The sequence below is a fragment of the Lithobates pipiens genome, unplaced genomic scaffold, assembly GCF_037356315.1.
Source record: "Lithobates pipiens isolate NorthernLeopardFrog02 unplaced genomic scaffold, aLitPip1_a1.2 Scaffold_23, whole genome shotgun sequence".
NCBI classification, from domain to species: Eukaryota; Metazoa; Chordata; class Amphibia; order Anura; family Ranidae; genus Lithobates; species Lithobates pipiens.
Window position 1 is genome coordinate 274,126,797 of NW_027507785.1, and position 12,790 is coordinate 274,139,586.

Consider the following 12,790-nt stretch of genomic DNA (forward strand, 5'->3'; position numbering starts at 1 on the left):
ATCGCTGCTGAGAAACTGATCCATCCTGGATTTACCATCTCACACTGTGTAGCAACCTAGGTGAGATGTACACCCCCTCGATCACTTCTCCAGTGACATGTCTACATATCCCCCCCTCTTTTTCAGACCGGAGGGCTGAGCCTTTTGTCCCCACAGACAACTTACCCTTGACAATGCGTCAGCATTTGCCTGTAATTTCCCTGGCCTGTGTTCCACAGTGAAATTAAAGTTTTGTAGGGAGAGAAACCATCTAGTCACTCTTGCATTTCTCTCCTTGTTTAACTTCATCCATGTTAGGGGGGCATGGTCTGTCACCAACTTGAATTTCCTGCCTAGCAAGTAATACTTTAACGATTCTAGGGCCCACTTTACTGCCAAACATTCTCGCTCCACAATGGCATAATTTTTCTCGGCCGGGGTTAGTTTTCTACTCAAGTACGTCACTGGATGCTCCTCACCATTCACTACTTGTGAGAGTACTGCACCTAAGCCTGTGTTAGAGGCATCTGTCTGGACCAGAAATTCTCGCCTGAAATCGGGGGTAACTAAGACAGGTGGTTGGCACAAGGCCGACTTAAGGCTTTGGAAAGCCTTCTCGGCCTCTGGGGTCCACGTGACCATTGCTGTCTTTCCGCCCTTTGTCAAGTCAGTTAGTGGAGCAGCAACTGAGGCAAAGTTCGGCACAAATCTACGGTAATACCCCGTAATACCCAGGAAAGCTCTAACCTGTTTCTTTGTCAGGGGTCTAGGCCAATTCTGTATTGCCTCAATTTTATTTAGCTGTGGCTTAATCAACCCTCTCCCAATAATGTAGCCTAGATATTTGGCCTCTTCTAGGGCTAGAGCACACTTCTCGGCATTTATGGTCAACCCCGCATCACTTATGGCATCCAACACGGCCTGTACCTTACAGAGGTGACTTTCCCAATCAGGGCTAAAAATGACCACATCATCGAGGTAGGCAGCTGAGTAATCACGATGTGGTCGCAGAATCAAGTCCATCAACCTCTGGAAAGTTGCAGGCGCTCCATGTAACCCGAATGGCATCACTACATACTGGAATAGCCCATCAGGGGTGGAGAATGCAGTTTTCTCTTTAGCCTCACCAGAAAGTGGAATCTGCCAGTAGCCCTTTGTGAGATCGAGGGTGGTTATGTACCTGGCGTTACCCAACTTCTCAATCAACTCATCTACCCTGGGCATAGGATACGCATCGAACTTGGAGATCTCATTCAACTTTCTGAAATCGTTACAGAACCTCCAAGTTCCATTGGGCTTTGGGATTAGCACAATTGGGCTGGACCATTCACTCTGTGACACCTCAATTACCCCCAGAGCAAGCATACGTTTTACCTCGGCAGATACGGCTTCCCTACGTGCCTCGGGTATCCTATAGGGCTTAAGGTTTACTCTGCTTCTAGGCTCAGTTTCAATGTGATGATGGATGAGGTGTGTACGCCCTGGGAGGTCAGAGAACTTGTTTTTGTTTTTCTGTAAAAATTCCTGAGCCTCCTGTTTCTGTGACACTGATAGAGTATCACCTACCTTGACTGGAGGGATTGGTGGTGACAAATTATTAACAGTATTTGTCGCCACCAAGGATTCCCTGTCTTTCCAGGGCTTGATCAAGTTTATGTGATAAACTTGGAAAGGCTTCCTTCTACCTGGTTGGTGCACCTTGTAGTTCACCTCACTGACCTTTTCAACAATTTCATAGGGACCTTGCCACTTCGCCAAGAATTTACTCTCAACAGTGGGGACTAGTATAAGGACCCTATCGCCTGGGTTGAATGTCCTGATTCTTGCGGACCGGTTGTAAATTCTACTTTGGGCCTCTTGAGCCCTCTGGAGGTGTTCCCTTACCAGGGGCATTACAGTGGCTATACGGTCCTGCATTTGTGCTACATGCTCAATAACACTCTTGTATGGGGTGCCCGCATTCTCCACCAATTGTAAGGGATCTTCCCGGGGTAGGGTGTGTTTGGACACAGTTCACAGCAGACTTGGAATTTATAAAGCAGATCTTGGCGTTTATTCGTGGTACAAACAGTCCAGCAAACAAAATATACAGCAACACCGTGCTTTCTAAGTACAACAAAAATAAAAGTCCTAGCCCGGCTGGGCGCTTACTAACAGGTTCTGCTCACCTATCTGACACTTACAAACACAGCGTCTTTCGCCTGGATATCGCAGGGTGAGTTTTAGCTCCAGCAGTGGCTGTGCTTGCAGCTTCCTTCAACACACAGATTGTTCATTCCCTGGCTGAGAGCAAACACCTGCAGACCCTGCAGTGCCTTTAGCTTCCCAGGCTAATTAGGATCAAAGCTCACCTGATCCCAAACCCAGAACTGGATCGGGGGATGTGGAATGACAGGTCCCTCTACCAAACCTACCTGCCATTCCATATAAACCCAGGCCCGGCAAAATTAAATAACAACTCAGCAGCATATCGCTGCTGAGAAACTGATCCATCCTGGATTTACCATCTCACACTGTGTAGCAACCTAGGTGAGATGTACACCCCCTCGATCACTTCTCCAGTGACATGTCTACATGTAGTATGATTAAACTTAGTTCCAATGGCATTGAATAGAAAGACATGAAAAGTTCATAGGTAGTGAGAAGGAAAAGTACTGGAGGTATGACTTAGGAAGTAAATTGGAGGTAATCATTCACAATTCCTTTACTGAGATCACATGTCTAGTGGCTAGTCAGGCTATTATACAACATATGCAGGTGGTGAGTATGTGTGTGTAAACTCCCTTCCAGGGGTAGGAAACAATACATCTCACTGCTGTCCACTCTCCCGATAACCACCTCTGCCACTGCAATAGTGTGAAGCCACAGTTCCACTTGTTGATGACATAAGGAATGGCCTCCATTGTCCCTCAAAATGACTTGCTTGTAGTGAGTGTTAATGGGGGTCTCTCTAGCTGTTTGTGGGCATACGTATGGCCCATACACTCCAGCAGTTCCTTCAGATCTCCCTGGAATTGCAAAGGGGAGTTCCTCAGCTGGTAGGCGGATCTGAGTCCGCGCCACAGGGAGTGTGATTGCATCACACCGACATGCCCCACTCGTGACCCACGTTTCTTCAGAGCATCTTCATACATGCTCTTCTTAAAGCTGAACTATTATTTAGTGTAAAAGATGCAATTTAATGAAATCAGAATCTGACCTTTTGCAGTCACTGTACAGCAGAATTAAGAGAAGGAGAAGCAGCATAAGTAGCCAGTAGGGTGTCCTGCACTACAAGGGGCATGCTGATAGGAGGAGATTGCAAAATGTCAGAGAGATGAGCTCATCAGTGAACTATTTCTCATTTCAATTCCCAGTCCCAGGGTGAGCATGGGGAGGGGACCTCTAAGTGACATTGAAATTGAGAAAGATCAGGTCAAAGGATAAAGTAGTGTGTGGGAGAGGCACAGCACAGAGATAGTAATAGCTAATCCAGCTTAATACTCAGAGGCCATCAACCCAGTGAAATGTGATCAAAAATAGAAAATAATGGGTGTTCAAGAATAACCTATTAGTATATCTATTTCAACAAAAGACATACATGATATAACATTTCATTTTTTTTTATGTTTTGTAATAAAGATACAAAACGATGGGGAATACATTCTAACCATACACCACATAAAACCATTGAGGCAGCCGTCAGACGGATAGAAGAGTTTCCAACGCATTTTGCGGTCCTCTTCATCTTACAAAGTGCCTAATGTTGACAATTAAATAAACATAATATATTAATACATGTTATGTGCGTACATAGCATATATGGTCTCACATCCCCCTATTTCATAGAACAAGGGAGACAGTCCACACATAGAAGTGAAAAAAAATGCATATGGGAGCCACAATCATGCCACAGCGCTCTGAATGGACAACATACAGTACTCAGTATGACGTCCGTTCAGGGCACAGTGCTCATGCACCTGAGTGAGTGTCTACAATTCTCCCTATCCTGTACATCACAGACTCACATCGGTCCCTACCCTCAAGGAGCCCACAATCCAAGGTCCCCATTCATATACTTGGGCCAATTTTGGACAGAAGCTAATTAGCCTACCAGCATGTCTTTGGAGTGTGTGAGGAAACCGGAGTACCCGGAGGAAACCCACACAGGCACAGGGAGAACATGCAAACTCCATGCAGGTAGTGTCATGGTTGGGATGTGAACCGGCGACCCTTTTTACTGCTAGGCAAGAGTGCTACCCACTACAACACTGTGCCACCCTAGAGATGGCTGACTGCTAATACCAACACTAAAATAAATCATGGAGAGGGTTAATGGGTCCAGTTCCATGAATACTGCTTGTGGCAGCAGAACTCCCGAACAGGGGAAAAGCTCTAACCCGAATGGCGAACCCCATCGAAGTCTATCGGAGCCGAACAGGAAAAATCGAAAGTGCCCATTTTGAAGGCTTATATGCAAGTATAATGCAGTATATGCAAGTATTAGCACTTAAAAACAATATTTTTTTTCAGGAGCAGTGATTTTAATGATGCTTAAAGTGCAACAATAAAAATGAAAAATTCATTTAACTATAGTGCCTGGAGGTCCCCTTAGTCTGCCTGTAAAGTGGTGCATCTCTAGCATGAATAGAACATGCTGTAGCAAAAAATAAACAAGTAAAATCACATTTAAAATGACTTGAAGTTGCCAGGAACCCGGCTATAAAAAGGAAAAAACGCCCCCTTTTTACTTCACTGATCCAGCATGCACTGGTTTGTGATGTCCGAAGGGGGCGGAGCCACCAGGTGACATAGCCAGACGAGGGAGCCTTCAGTAGGCAGCTAGCCTTCATGTCCGCGTTTTTGGGTGCAGCGGGTGGTGGGATTAACGATGGATTTATATCGAGGGACACTATTTTTTTTATTTTTTAACAAAGGAATTGTCAAACATTCTCTGTGTTTTATTACTTCAGCCCACACTGATCACCCAACTCTACTCTCTGTGGCATAATAAAGCTTTTTTTGTGTTGCTCTCAGAGAGACATAGGGTTCCTTTGGGCTCAGCCCCCCTGCTGTCCTTCACCAGCACATCACATTGGACACTCTGAGAAGCCCTAATAAAAGCGTGACCACACTGCCTCCACCAGTCTTGGAGCTTATGTCCCTTCTAAAATTGTAAAAACTTTACCAAGAAGCACACATATTGAGTCCAAAAGGAATCATGAATATTGTGTCCAAAAGCTGAGGCTACATACAGTTTATACAGCACTGAAAACATATGTTAGGGCAGTAAATAGTTTGTTTGGGCCAGCTTGAACCAAACAAGCTATCTAAAGGGACCTAAAACTTGGGAGTTAGGCTTTATTTTCTAAAAGAATAAAGGGTATTTTTTTTTTGTCTTTTGCAGCCTAATTATTGGACTATTGTGTTATTGTGTTATTGGGATAACACTTTACAACGTTGTATTTGTTATATGTCCCCATTCATATAGCATAACTTAAAAAAAAATCTAGAAATTGGACCCTCCAACAATATTCTGGACCCTCCAGCAAGGAAAAATGCTAGATAGCTTTCTTTGTTTGTGAGGGGGATGCACGGCTGTGTTTGCCATAGTTAATCCAGTCTGTACTTTGCAAGCAGGTCTTTATTATGAATTGTAACTGTATTTGAACACTGTCTGTCCTAACAAATTCTCCCGCTTTACAAGACCCTGGTCTGGCCGCACTTAGAGTATGCTGTCCAGTTCTGGCCACCAGTCCTCAGGAAGGATGTTCTGAAAATGGAGCACAAAGAAGGGCAACAAAGCTAATAAAGGGTCTGGAGGATATTAGTTATGAGGAAAGGTTGCGAGCACTGAACTCATTCTCTCTGGAGAAGAGACGCTTGAGAGGGGATATGATTTCAATATACAAATACCATACTGGTGACCCCACAATAGGGGTAAAACTTTTTTGCAGAAGGGAGTTTAACAAGATTCGTGGCCACTCATTAAAATTAGAAGAAAAGAGGTTTAACCTTAAACTACGTAGACGGTTCTTTACTGTAAGAGCAGCAAGGTTGTGGAATTCCCTTCCACAGGCGGTGGTCTCAGCGGGGGGCATCGATAGTTTCAAGAAACTATTAGACAAGCACCTGAATGACCGCAACATACAGGGATATACAATGTAATACTGACATATAATCACACACATAGGTTGGACTCAATGGACTTGTCTTTTTTCAACCTCACCTACTATGTAACTATGTTAAAGACATAGAGGCTGGGCATCTTGCATTGTAATTTTGAATAAGGACAGATTTGGGACAGACTCACTCTAATATTGTTGAAAAAAACAATCAGCCATGACACCTCCTCCTGTGAAACATCTAATAGGTAAGAAATATTTAAGAAATAAGAAATGAAGCATGCTGTCTTGAAGGGAGCATATAACAAACATATAGTGAGGTTTTCTCAAATTTGACTGTGAAAGTGGAAATAGGCTTTACAGACAAAACGCAATTGTAATGTGAAAAGTCAGCTGTCAGCGCTTAAGTGGTCTGGAAAAAGCAGCATGCAATATGTGTAAATATACAAACAGTACATAAAAAAGCAACAAGTATATAAATGTGCATAAACAAAACTGTGTTTTAAATCAAATAAAATAGATCACAATAAAGTGAATTAAAGCCCAAGAGTGTAAATTAAATAGTTCCAGTCATGTTATTACTCCACAATTTCAGCTAATCACTGTCTGTGTGTTACCTCCATCAAATACAGTAATGTCTTGGATTACAAGCATAATTTGTTTCAGAAGAATGCTAGTAATCCAAAGCACCTGTATATCAAAGCGAGTTTCCCCATAGGAAATAATGGAAACTCAGATAATCTGTTCCATAACCACTGCTTGTCTATGCAGTACCGCATGTGGCCAGAGGTGTGGTACTAATTAAATCATTAAACACCAATTAAAAACACCACCAAACCACAAACAGCAGGGAATGGTGTTTGGACTCTACAACCAACAGTGCAAGCAGTCCATATAAAATGCATATGAAAAGATAAGGCATATAAACTTACATAGTATGCCACTAACTGAGCTCAGAATGGCGGCATGATCTCCGGAATGTAACTCAAGCTCAAAAAGAGTTTAGTTTTCTTGCTTTGAACACCAACAATCCATTGCAGATAATTTGCTGTACTGCATATGCACCAGTGTATATCCAACAACCATCCACACAGTTAGTACCATGAGTCTACATTTTGTTTTTTGGGCTCTTAGCACAGAGGACAGGAAAAAATCTGCAGCTCCTTTTTTTTTACTCCATTCAAGTGTTAAAGAGACTGTCAGAATCTTCAACACTTTCAGTTCCACGTGTCACGGCTTGTGTGATGGCCACGGCTCCCTCCATAGATATAATGCAGAAACAAGTATGGACAAAAGGGGACAGGGACTATGTTATTTGCAGGATCACCAGATTAAAATAAAGGCAAAAGCAAGAAAAAAAGAAATGAATGAAGATGCCACATCCAAAGGCTGGTAAGCTGCAATACCGTATATTTGCAATACATTCTTATTCTTGGGTTTGGATGCACTTTTTTTCCCTAAAGCTCTGAACTCCCAATTATCTTAATCTAATTCCTAAACTAAGCCTTAACACTATAAACCTCATTCTGCTTTATACTCACCTCTCCAGAGCTGATAGCATGCAGTTCCTATGCTGAAAGCATGTTGAACGAAGATCTTAGCACCAAAGGAAACTTCTTCCTGGACAGCTAATCTTCATTTATCTGCTTAAACTCACAGCCAAAATAAAGAAACAAATAAATGATACATAATCCGATGAGTTATATTATACAGCTTTGGTGATATTATATTTATTCTTACTGAAGTGCGTATTCTGACAACCATTTATTCTAATGCCGCATACACACGATCGGAATTCCGGCCAGAAAAAGACAGATGAGAGCTTTTCATCGGAAAATGCGACCTTGTGTATACTCCATTGGAATTTAGCTGTCCGAATTTCCGCCAGCCAAAAATTGATAGCATGTTCTCAATTTTCCTGACGGAAAAACTTTCTATCGGTAATTCCAATCGTGTGTATGCAATTCCGACACGCCAAAAATCATGCATGCTCAGATTCAACTACAAGACAGAAGCTATTGGCTGCTGGCTATTGAACTTCCTTTTTCTAGTCCCATCGTACGTGTTGTACGTCACCGCATTCTAAATGATCGGAATTTGATGTGACCGTGTGTAGGCAAGACAGCTTGAGCCGAATTCCGTCAGAATTCCGTCGGGAAAACCATCAGAGCTTTTTCCGACGAGAATTCCAATCGTGTGTACGCGGCATTACATTAAATGAGGTTCCTATGTAGAGAAGAAAATTGCATTTATGAATCCTAGATCTGTACTGATCCTTACTTCTCATACAAGACTTTTAGAGGAGCACACCTAATGTTACAACAATGAGAATTCTGGCAACCCATAAAGGTAGCTAATAAGCAACAGTGCATATAATTTAATACAAAAGAATAAGGAAATAGACATTACCAATGTCATAAGAGGGTATTTTCAAGCTCTTGCTGACTGCAGCCAGGTATCAAATAAAATGATAAAGGGCATTGAAGGTGAAAGCTAACTTCTCTGCAGATATGTATATGATCTCTTCTGGGCTGAATGTATAATATATTAGAAACCTGTAGTTCAAAATATTCACTGTGAAATATTTTACAGATGGTTTTTCCTTCATTTACACAGAACTTGATGCTCCCAAAAATCTACGTGTGATGGGAAGAGCCTCGACAACCCTGGAATTGGAGTGGGATAACAGTGACGCTGAGGGTGATGGGTACCGCGTTGTCTTCAGTACTCTGGCAGGTGATCAGTATCATGAACTCAGAATACCACGTCATCCTGGTCAGACTACAAAAGCCACACTTACTGGTTAGTAAAGGAGAATTTTCTTTTTCCAAAATCTTGTCCAGTCATGTGCCATCATCATGGTCTTTGTAATGTCTAATTGCCACCAATAATGAAGCCATTCATAACTTGTACTCTGCAGATGACATATTCTGCAGAGAATTTCTATGCAGTAAAAACACTTTGGGGTTTTTTAGCATCATAACACAGCCATTATGAATAAGCCTTGCAATGTGTGTGATATGTTTACTTTCTATGAACGTCAGCTCCATCTCATGGCCATAATTTCATGAAGAACAGAGGAACAGAGGGCACAGAGTGGCACAGATGTCTAATGTCCTGTCCACCAGTGCTCACTTCCATAAGAAGGCTCTGGGTGTGGCTTGTAGTCAGGCTGTGGTCAGGAATTAGCTGGGTCAGCAACGAGAAGGCAAGACAGAAGCAGGTCTGGTGAGCAATGGGCTGGCGAATGAAGAAAGGTACAAGGGGAAGCTGGGTCAGTCACAGATAAGCAGGGTAACTGGAGGCTCAAAGGTAAACTAGGTCAATAATGAAAATGCAGAGTAGATACAGATCCAAAAGCAAGCCGGGTCAGAAATGCATAAATGTATAACAGGAACAGGTTTAGGTCACAGACAAATATCTCCATTTAGAATATTTATAGCTTAGCTTTGTTCCTTTAAGGCCTGACTCTAAGGTTGGAATTAGGTAAGTCTTCCTGGGTAGCTGTGCAGTATACATGCATGAGTTAGTGTATTTGTGCAAATGTGCATGCACACACAAGCAGCTTTCAGTGACCCTAGACCTTTGGCTGCATTCATTTTCTGATGTCATCTTGGCACACTGGTCCTCAGATAAGTACAACATCTAATCTAGACACTTTTGTTTCCCTAATTGCTACTGGAGCAACAGCAGCAGATATTTATGGTTTGTGGTTTAAAGTGTATCTATGATCACAATTTAAACTCATATATTAATTTCCACATTGTATTTCAAATATTTCTAGCCTACTTTATCATTAATTTGAACAATAATGAAATTTGTAAATTTACTTTGTGAAGATTTCCATACATTTACTTCCTTGAATTCTGTGACACGTAGTCAACAGAGGAATCACTGCTTGCAGGCAGCAAGGTACCATAGGATATCTATTCCTTAGAAATTGAAAGTAAATAGGAGATGAGAAGCTGCAAAGCATGCAGGGAACCCAGTAAGCTTTGGAAAGAGACAGCCAGCAGATAGGCCGAACCCACAACCTGAAAGGAGAGTTTTCAAATAAGATTATACTAGATTGTCAAAAAAATGATGTATTGTTATTACAATGTTGATGTTAAAAAATGAAAGTGTGTGCTGTGACTATAGATTTCCCACTGGCCGACCGCCCACAGTACATTTACATCATGACTTTGACGTTAAATACTGTTGTTACGGCAGCAGCTAGCTGCCATAACCCCAGTATAATTTTGTTCTGTGGGCGACTTGGCTTCAGTTAAAAGTAGTCCCAGTGGCTGATTTTCTGCGAGAACACTTTTATAGGCAGCGGGAGAGGTGCCCCCGCATCCCCCCCCCCCCCGCTTCTCATCGTTTCCGAGCTTACCGGAGCCATCGGTAAGCCTGGAACTGATCTGATCTTTCTGATGGCTAGGCAGGTAGTCGAGTGAGGGAAAGATAGCCCCCACTCGGCTCTATGCTCTTAAAGGACCGGAGTGACCTCCAACGTCACTTCCAGTTCTCGGGTATAAAAAGAGATAATTTTTTTTTTTTTTACGTCAAAGCATGTATTTTTTGTTTGTTATTTTTGCTTTTAAGGTTAAATTGGAGATCTGGTGTCTTTTTGACCCCGGATCTTTCGATAAAGAGGACCTATCATTCTTATTTCTATTTCCTCTGCGTATCTATTTAATCGGCATAACATCATCTTTCACATTATACAAATGGGCTAACTTTAGTGTTTTGTTTCTTTTTAATTCATTAAAGTGTATTTTTTCCCAAAAAAATTAGTTTGAAAGACCGCTGCACACAGTGTGACATAAAATATTGCAACAATCGCCGGTTTATTCTCCAGGGTCTCTGCTAAAAAAAATATATGTATATTGTTTGGGTGTTCTAAATAATTTTCTAGCAAAAAATACCAATTTATTCTTGTAAACAAAAAGTTCCAGAAAAGGCCTGCTCAGCAAGTGGTTAGTGTACCATACTTTAACAGGGCATACTCTATTCATGTGATGATTGCTGAGCTAACAGAGCTGTAAAACTGAGCATGACTGGGGGTAACAACAGCAGAGGCACCACATAGAGATCTTATAGCTGTATGCAGATGTGAATTATATGCAGGATTTGCCAAATATAAAGCAAACGTTAAAAGGTATCTACGTCCTCAAATATTTGAAGAGACGGCATTTGGTTGAGGCCAGCATGGACTTTCATGGTACTGTACAAAGGCTTTACACGCACAACGTAAGTATAAAAATATAGAACTTATTAAAAGATTACTTTTTAGATAAATAATTCTTGTAATAAATTCTATATTTTTATACTTACGTTGTGTGTGTAAAGCCTTTGTACGGTACCATGAAAGTTCATGCTAGCCTCAACCAAAAGCCCTTTCTTCAGATGTGAATTATGTTATCCTTTTTTGTGTGATTCACCGCCTTTCTTAACAAACATGTCACTTGATTATTTTTGTGAAAATAAAATCAGAAATCACCATTGGGACATCATGTAGTTTACTTTGCAGTTTTAACATGGGACTATAGAGTCCACCAAATGGCAAGGATGAATCGTTATCCTGTCTAAAACCTTGTGCACATGGGCCGAATTCTGGGGGGTTCAATAGAAACCGGCTGGCATTCAGCCCCGTGTGTACGGCAGCCAGTCGACTGTCCACTGTTGAAGGGCCATGACCGAAAAAGGTCTGCTGACCAGAGTGTTCTGGCGGAGGTCCATCCCTCCTGTCATAACACAATAATGCAGCAGGGAAGATCTTGAAATGTGTGTATATATACAGTATATATATATATATATATATATATATATATATATATATATATATATATATATATATATACACACACACATATATATATATACACATGTTTTTTTTTCCATTCAAACCCGCTCAGTTGAATGAAAAAAACTAGTTGTGTGTACAAGGCTTTAAAGCTCTTGCAGCTTTTTCCCCAAATCATGACTGCTGCTGGAGCGATGTCCACATCTTATGGTTGGTATTAGGGGGTACATTCAGGTTAATAGTTACATGGATGGTTTACATGGATCAAGGGTGAAGTTGACAGTTTATAATTATAGCTAGGGTTGGGTATAAGGTTTACGCTGAGCTTAAGAGTCAATAAGTGTCTATTACATTTCTGGATGTCATAAATTCATTTACGGAACACATTGGATAAAAACTGTTCATGTCCAAATGTGTGTGTTGTAATGTGTAACGTCAAAGCCAGACATAACAACTTTCTAAAAACCATACTGTGAAAAAATAGCCAAAACCTTTCTCAAACTATAATGGAGAACATTTGAAAGGTCCAATAGAGTGAGATATTTATAATATATATGCATTTCAAGACATGCACAATAATAGATTTAAAACTAGCTAGCCTAGCAATCTTAAAAATACCTTCAATGCATGTCATTGAGAAAAATTCTTAGACATTAGCTGTGCAGTAGCATACATAAGTACTGTAGAAAAGTTGAGAGGCTATGAAGTGCACTAGACTTCATTAGTACTGGGCAGCCTCCAGCCCTGCTGCTATCTTGGATGACATCCAGTAAAAACGTCCAAGTACAACATTAGGTTAAACTCTGCATTAACACACTGCACCAGATGTACACCTTAGTACTCTTCATTTCCACAAGGTTCATTGTCCATGCCAATCATTGAAGCTGCTTCATATTGCCAGTTGGAGAAACCCCAGAAT

At 41.3% G+C, this 12,790-nt stretch overlaps 1 protein-coding gene across 3 annotated transcripts in view; it reads left to right on the plus strand.

Annotated features, from left to right (window-relative positions):
- Positions 1–12,790, plus strand: part of TNR (tenascin R) — an 835,808-nt gene that overhangs the window by 646,084 nt on the left and 176,934 nt on the right. For all 3 annotated transcript variants that reach the window (XM_077453200.1, XM_077453202.1, XM_077453201.1), the window contains one exon: positions 8,700–8,885. In XM_077453200.1, coding sequence (XP_077309326.1) covers positions 8,700–8,885 — 186 coding nt within the window. The remainder of the gene's footprint in view (positions 1–8,699; positions 8,886–12,790) is intronic.